Genomic DNA, 6,841 nt, shown 5'->3' on the forward strand with positions numbered 1-6,841 from the left:
TAACCTCCCGCCACGCAGGCTCCAGCTCACTGCACGGCGTCACCGCCCCTTGTTCCTGGAAGGCGTCTGCCGGAAGAAGCTTTTTGCTGACTGGTCGCCAATCAGAAAGCGAGGAGCCAAATTTCAACAATGCCGAAGCTGTTGGTATGCTCTGTCGCTCTGTCGCTCTGTCGCCGGCCCTCGGCGAGCAAGCGCGATTGCGGCCTCGCCCCCGCCTCCGCTCGTCCCGGCTCCCAGAGCTGGGCCTGCTTCCATCCAGAGGGAGGCAAAGCGGCTCTCGGGATACCTGAGCGGTATCCTTGTCTGTAGAGGCATCTGCCTTAGGGTGGCACATTTGGGGATGTGAAAACCTACCATGAGATCCTTTTTAGGGAATTGTGGGAATGTGTGAGATATATTATGGGTTTATAGTATGGGTATATTAAAAGAAGCACCAGAGGAGAGGAAGGAGTGAAAGTGAACTGGGAGGAAAAAACCATGGGAACACTGAAGGAAAAATAAAAGCGAATAAAGTGATAGTGTTTTAACATGTTGCTGATCAGCAAGAATTATCTCTGCAGACTGTGCTGTCTTACTTAACCCAACTTGTACGTTTGTTTCCCAGAATGAGCAGACTGTCTACCCTGTGTGCCTATGTACATCTGGAAGTCTAAGTGCCAACAACTGGCATTAGGACACAGATCAGAGGAGCCAGGGGTTCCAGCAGATGGGAAGACCTCAGCACATGCAGGGAGGGCCCAGGGCTAGGTGGAATGCAAGTGTGTGTGATGGCTAGGGAAGGAACCAGACCAGAGAGCAAGTAGGGTAATGGGCTTTGGAGCCCAGGACCAGATATGGGAGAGATCAGGGTCAGCAGGATGCTTACCTGGAGGTAGGGCTAAGCCAGCTTACTGGGGAAAATGGGGTGGCTGCCAGGGAAGTGCCTATTGGAAGGCCACATTCCTAGATCAGCTAGCAGAGAGATTAATTTCTCTCTATTCATATGTCCAGATGCCAGGTAATCCAGCAGCTAGTTACTGGACAGACTGAGTGTTTTAAGCCAGGTACTGAAGGCTTTCATAATGTTCGTGTGTATGTGTTAACAAATATCCTCTACTGGTGTAGTACAAACTATACAAACTTTGTATACTTACAGACTGATTGGCTGGAGAGGAGGAAGAGGATTTGGTCATTCGTACCATTCACGCTTGAGTGCTGTGTGTTTTCTGTGTCGATTGGTGCCGCTGGACACAGGCATTTTCGCTTTCTGGAAATACATTCTGAACCTTGTTACTAGCTGGACTTGGATGTGTGGAATTGTGGTGCCCTTGCACCTATTAGGGTACTGGACCTGGCAATTTCTACTCTCACTCACCTCAGCATCCCCGTTTTCTACTGTTGCATTATTTCACTTTTCACTACCATTAGTCTTGCAAAAACTCCTATAACTTGGTACTCCAGTGGCTGTTCCGTGTTTTTCTGTCGGGTAGGTAGCAATTCTGTGTTGAACTATGGTGCTAGATACCGCTACATAAATAATTATTTGTATTTGAGGAAAAGGTATTGGCAGTCTGCAGGGTCTTAGTTCCATGTTAATCTAAGGGTTTTACTGACGCCCTGTTACGGCAAGGACATGGTGATCCTTACTCTGCTAGCCTGTTCCAGATGTGTCCTCTTCCATGGAGGAAGGCAGACAGTAAAGATGTTCAGAATTAAAAGCTCATCCGCAGGAACCTTCCCAGTAGCCATAAAAAAGGAGGGAGTCTACTGTAGAAATGATCAGCTGCCTAACAGGGTAGAAAGCCAGAGATGGATCATATAACCTAGTTTCACTACATGTCAATACTGTTGAGGCAAAGCACTGCAGGGGAAAGGGTACCATGAATTATTTTATTCTTGGAGCACTCCGAGTTTTGAGTATGGGTTATAACATGTCATTCTATGTCCATGGACCAAACACAGGATTGGAGAAGCCAGGAGTGGAGTCTGGCTTACTTATTCTGCTCTACAGAGTCTCACTGAAATTAAAGTTGCTCTTTTCTCTCTTGGTGAACAGTAATTGTCTTTGTTAGAAATTCCATCTTTCTCACTTTCCGTAAGTGCTGTCATTTGCTTCCCCTCTCAAAGGTATTCCTAGGAACAATGATATCCAAGTAGCAGTGAATCTTTTCTATCAGCAGAATTGGACAAAAGCCTTTGGTGCACAAAAAAAACCCAAACAAAACCCAGTTCAAAACTACCCCACGCAAAGCAGTTGCTTGCGTTTTGACAGGTATTCTGAGATTCTCAGAGAGCTGGAGTAAGATCAGTTGAATCATTTGGTCAAGCAATTGGAGAAAATGGACTGGCAGGTAGAACTCTTGCCCTTGCTCCTGACAGTCCAGTCAGACATCGTAAAACAAGCGCACTAGTTGGTACCGGATCGAAAATGCAATCATGCTGCCAAGGACCTAGGTAAAAATCAGACAGATAACAGAAACATTATACTGTCAAACCATTTACAGGCTATCAGATTCCTCCTTTCCAAATGGATTTGCTAAGCTTTCCAGCATGCCTCGTTTCATAAAACAGCAACAAAAAGGCTGTATTTTTTTAGGTGTAGGAAGATAAATGGCAGAAGTCTATCCAAAGACCTTGTTTCCTTCTCTGAGGATTTTAGGTATCGGTGGGGGATTTCTCCATGTGCCTGCACACAATCACATTCTGAGAACATGTGGATGAGATTAGTATAACATAAACCCCATGGTTTGCAATGGAAAATACCTTATGTCAAAGCTGAAATTCAGCATCCTTACAATAAGGTGCTGTCAGGACTTCTCTGCTGTGACTGGGATCAAGGTAAGTGCTATGTACTTCCTGTCTTCTCCCATCCCCGATGTCACCTGCCTGAGCCCTGTTCAACAGGCTTTCGTTTAAAGTCCTTCCTCCCAAATTGGAATTTGGCTAAGTGTCTCTTTTCTAGTAAGAATCTTTTATCTTAAATCTGAAGATGACAGAAAGGATTTTTATTGTGGGCAGTTAACCAATGCAGGCCTTTCCAAAAATGGTGCTTCTACTACACTACGCTCGAGAATTCACATGCTCCATAGAGGTAGTGGCAGCATCTGTGAAGCATATCCTAGTGCTCCAAGTGGCTTCAAAACACTCCCACACCCCACTCAGACTGAGGAAGCGCTGAGCCACGTGCCATGCTTACACAAGTCCACTTGCCAGCAGTAACTCTGAGACTGTTACTTGGTATTACTGAAAACAGGAACGTACCAAAACGCTGTATTGGGTCAGTGACAAGGCAGCCTGCTGTCCTCGTGTTTTTCTTGCAACCAGTGAGTCGTGCCTTGGGAATCTTCTTAAGCTAACCTACAGACTTTGTTTTTATAAGCTCTCAATGAAGGGAGGCGTGTGTGAATTTGTTTCCCCCTTGAGGTGTGTAAGCCTCGTATTCTCCCCAAGTTCCACAGCTCAACTGCACCTTGTGTGAAGAGCATGATATTTTACTTTCCCCTTTCCCCTTAAAACTCTTGAGAGTGACTTGGATCTGTTTCTGTTGCAGAGTAAATCTTTCTCCCAGAGGAACCCTTTGTCTGACCTGAATGAGTAGCAACAGGAGAGTGAGATTTCGCTCATGGGTGGGTCCGATCAGCTTTATGACAAAATTAATAAGTGTCATATTATTGCATTCAGTGTATTCGCCGTCTTCATCCATTCCACTCCTCACATCTACTACGTGCAAGATCTTGACTACCTGAGGAAAGAAATATCACACGCTATTTCACCAGGTATGCTCACTGGCTAGTCTTGCTCAAGAGCCCTTTTGCTGGGCCATCCCTGAAATCTGGCTTGTGCTCTTACTGAAAAGACATGACAGACTTACGATGGTCCTGGGGCATTTGTATGTGTGGTTATTCTGAAAGACTGATTATTAACACAATCAAGTGACTGTGAGGGATGGTAACAGACTTTCTTCTGGATTTGAGCCAGGCAGTAACTACTGAACCCAGAAGTTTTGCATTTTCTCCCATCCTGTTTCTCTTGCACTCGATGACTGCCTCAAAATGCATCTGAATTTTGACTGTTTTCCACATATTACCTTCAGAATGTTTGTTCCCAGGGCAGAGAGGCTCCTAGTTTTGAATTTGGAGTAGCTCATCTCCAGCTTCCCTGTACTAGCGTTAAGCCTGAAAGAAACATTTAAAATTTAGTCCAGATAAAACAAAGAGAAAGATCACTTTATAAGCAGACTTAGATCCATAGCTGAGAAAGAAATCCAGTGGTGGAAGAAACAGGAATAACCTGATGCACTTAACAAGAACTGCTGCTACCTAGCCCCTCAAATGGGGCAGAGGAGATTCCTTCCCATTGCATCCCCCCAATGCATGCATAATGCTGTGTAGTTTAAAGAATAAAGTAGAAGAATCTAACATCTACAGAGAAAACTGCTGACATGGCATAGTGCTACAGAATGCTTGCTAATATGAAATCTCAGCAGATCCTACTGCCGCAACATTAAAAGCAGCCTATGTCGATTTCTCTCAGTCTTGTAGCGTTAGAATCATCAAGGTTAGAATTATCAAGGTTCTAACCTTGGTAAAAATAATTCTGTATCTGAGGGGTGGGCTGGTCAGAGAAGTTCACTTGTTTGAGAAACCTCTACTGCATGACCTGACTGTAGCTGGCAGAGTGAGCTGCTATCTTATAAAGAGAAAACATACTTCGATGGCTTTTAAAAAGAGCACCTTCCACCACCTTTACCAGCTGGTGTTGGAGGTAAAAGACACAACCTATAGTACCACTATAGGTCACTTGGTATATTACCTCGGTAGCCGGTGACGGGGACAAGGAATGACGTGGAAGAGTTGAGGCAATGAATAGAGGAAGTTGAGCACTTGTGGGATGAAAAAAAGCAGCATTGTTTTGCTGAAGTGTCCCAAGATCCCCACCACAGCAAAGGTCATGCCAGCAAAGTAGCAGAAGGTGTCCCCAACAAACACTCGCGATGGGTACCTGCAGTCCGTGGAGGAGAAAAGCAAAGATCTGTCATGATTGCTATTGCCATGAAAATTGACTCTTTAGAACCACCGAATGTATGCCCGCAGCGCAGCTTAGGGGCCAAGGGGGATTTGCAGCAGATCTACACAGTAAAAACAATTGTAGGTATTTATTCTAAGAACTGCAGGACTGGGACCTGCCACCTGGCTTGCAGAGAATATGGTATGAAAAGACAGCCAGTGAGGCACGGGAGAGAGTGTATTCTGTGTGTTTGGGTGAGCTGGTGTGACTGCAGTTGTTCTGATAAAAAGAAAAGCTACTGCTCCATCGATGTTTTGTGCTCTTGGTTCTGGCTGTCTACACTCCAGCATCCCACTGCATGTTGTTAAGTGGTTTTGTTTATTCTCAGAGGGAGAAACTAGAGGGAAAGGATGCTTCCAAACAAAGTCTGAATGTCCATCCTCTTACCAGTTGTGGTAAAATAGGCCCAGCGTGGTAAAAAAAAAGGGAATCATGAAGTAGAGAGAAAAAATGTGATCATCTCGATAATCCCCTATAGAAAAAAGAAAAATATCTGTTTGTGATATGACAAGACTGGTTCATTTTTAGTAATACCAGCTATTGAAATCTAGGATTCAATCTCCCTTTGGTTTTTGTGCCCACAAATGTTCGTTATGTTCCTTACCATTTAACTCTACAATATTGAATATGATAATGGAAGCAGCTATCACCAGCGACTGTCCTGCTTCAATTCCATTAATTCCGGCGAGAATGTTGATGGCATTAGTGCAGAATACTGCCAGCATACCCATGTACACGTAGTAGAGAATACCTGCAGATCAGAGCAAGCCAAATGCTTTAGTATTTGGAGGCGAAGCAGGCCCTAGACCAATTCACTGAAGCTCTCACTTCCTGCTTTATACAACAACCTATTACCTAACAATCTCAGTGAGTTTTGATAGTGGTAGCTTACAAAGAGATTGCTTCCTCTCTTTTGAGTTGGCCATCATGTGTACATGTACGTACAGCACTGTGGCTGCAGCAAACTGCTGTGCCATGGTGGCCAGCTGTAGTGCTCTGTTTCTGTCTTTCTAACACCCTGGCATTAGCAGCCATGTGCTGTGTGCACCTGGTACTCAACTTTATTACCAGGACCATGGGAAAATGACTGGTGCCTGGCTATGCACAGCTGAATGTGTGCTGGGTTTCTGGATGTTCTTTCCAGCCCAGTGTTTAGTGAGTGGAGTGCCACTCTCTTACTGGTTACTTAAGCAAATCCTTAGTCTGCTCCCTTTGCAGCACAAAGTGCTTCAGGTGATCCCTTCCACTGATTGCCTGCCACGTGGATGATGGCTTCTGGTGATTCATAACTTACCCAGGTCCAAGTGCATGCCCAGCAGCAGCCGGAACGGCTTAGGCACCACAATGGTCGTGTTCCCAAAGTTGGTGAAGTAAACCATGAGCAGTGGGAGGGAAGCCATGGTAGGAAGAAGCAACTTGTGGCGCCAGCGCAGGTTCAGAACATCATCTGCAAAGCCCAGGAAAATCATACAGCAGATGGCAAGGAGCGAACCGATGAGCTCCACGAACTGCAGGACAGAGAACAGGACCCCGGTCACCGGTGGCCACTCCCTGCCCCTGTCTGTCATGCTTGCACCACTAGACGAGCCTCACCTCGTCGTGAGGAAAGGCCGCGCACTGCTCCTCCACAAAACATCTCAGGAAGGGCACGGGGATGAAGCAGAAGAGGATAATCAGGAACACGGCACCGCTGATCACGCCCTGTGCTTCGGGGCTGGAAGGAAGGTAGAGCGGGGAGTCAGCCGGCCCCGGGCTGGCCCCGCGGGGCAGCTCCGGGGGGCGGGCAGCGCTACTC

The 6,841-nt window shown here is 46.0% G+C and overlaps 1 protein-coding gene and 1 long non-coding RNA gene across 2 annotated transcripts in view; one reads left to right on the forward strand and one right to left on the reverse strand.

Annotated features, from left to right (window-relative positions):
• The first annotated feature begins 6 nt into the window (after positions 1-6).
• LOC108447684 lies at positions 7-1,275 on the forward strand. Its single transcript, XR_001863343.1, has 2 exons — positions 7-144; positions 1,136-1,275. It is a non-coding gene; the product is annotated as an uncharacterized LOC108447684 (long non-coding RNA).
• A 573-nt stretch (positions 1,276-1,848) lies between these two features.
• DPAGT1 (dolichyl-phosphate N-acetylglucosaminephosphotransferase 1) overlaps positions 1,849-6,841 on the reverse strand; it is a 5,623-nt gene continuing 630 nt past the window's right edge. Inside the window, exons 2-9 of the mRNA XM_017738396.1 lie at positions 6,640-6,835; positions 6,341-6,554; positions 5,651-5,797; positions 5,434-5,518; positions 4,792-4,980; positions 4,067-4,154; positions 3,566-3,721; positions 1,849-2,429 (exon numbers count right to left, since the gene is read on the reverse strand). Of these exons, the coding sequence (XP_017593885.1) occupies positions 2,364-2,429; positions 3,566-3,721; positions 4,067-4,154; positions 4,792-4,980; positions 5,434-5,518; positions 5,651-5,797; positions 6,341-6,554; positions 6,640-6,835 (1,141 nt within the window). The 3' untranslated portion in view covers positions 1,849-2,363. The remainder of the gene's footprint in view (positions 2,430-3,565; positions 3,722-4,066; positions 4,155-4,791; positions 4,981-5,433; positions 5,519-5,650; positions 5,798-6,340; positions 6,555-6,639; positions 6,836-6,841) is intronic.

The sequence above is a fragment of the Corvus brachyrhynchos genome, unplaced genomic scaffold, assembly GCF_000691975.1.
Source record: "Corvus brachyrhynchos isolate BGI_N302 unplaced genomic scaffold, ASM69197v1 scaffold46, whole genome shotgun sequence".
Taxonomy (NCBI): Eukaryota; Metazoa; Chordata; class Aves; order Passeriformes; family Corvidae; genus Corvus; species Corvus brachyrhynchos.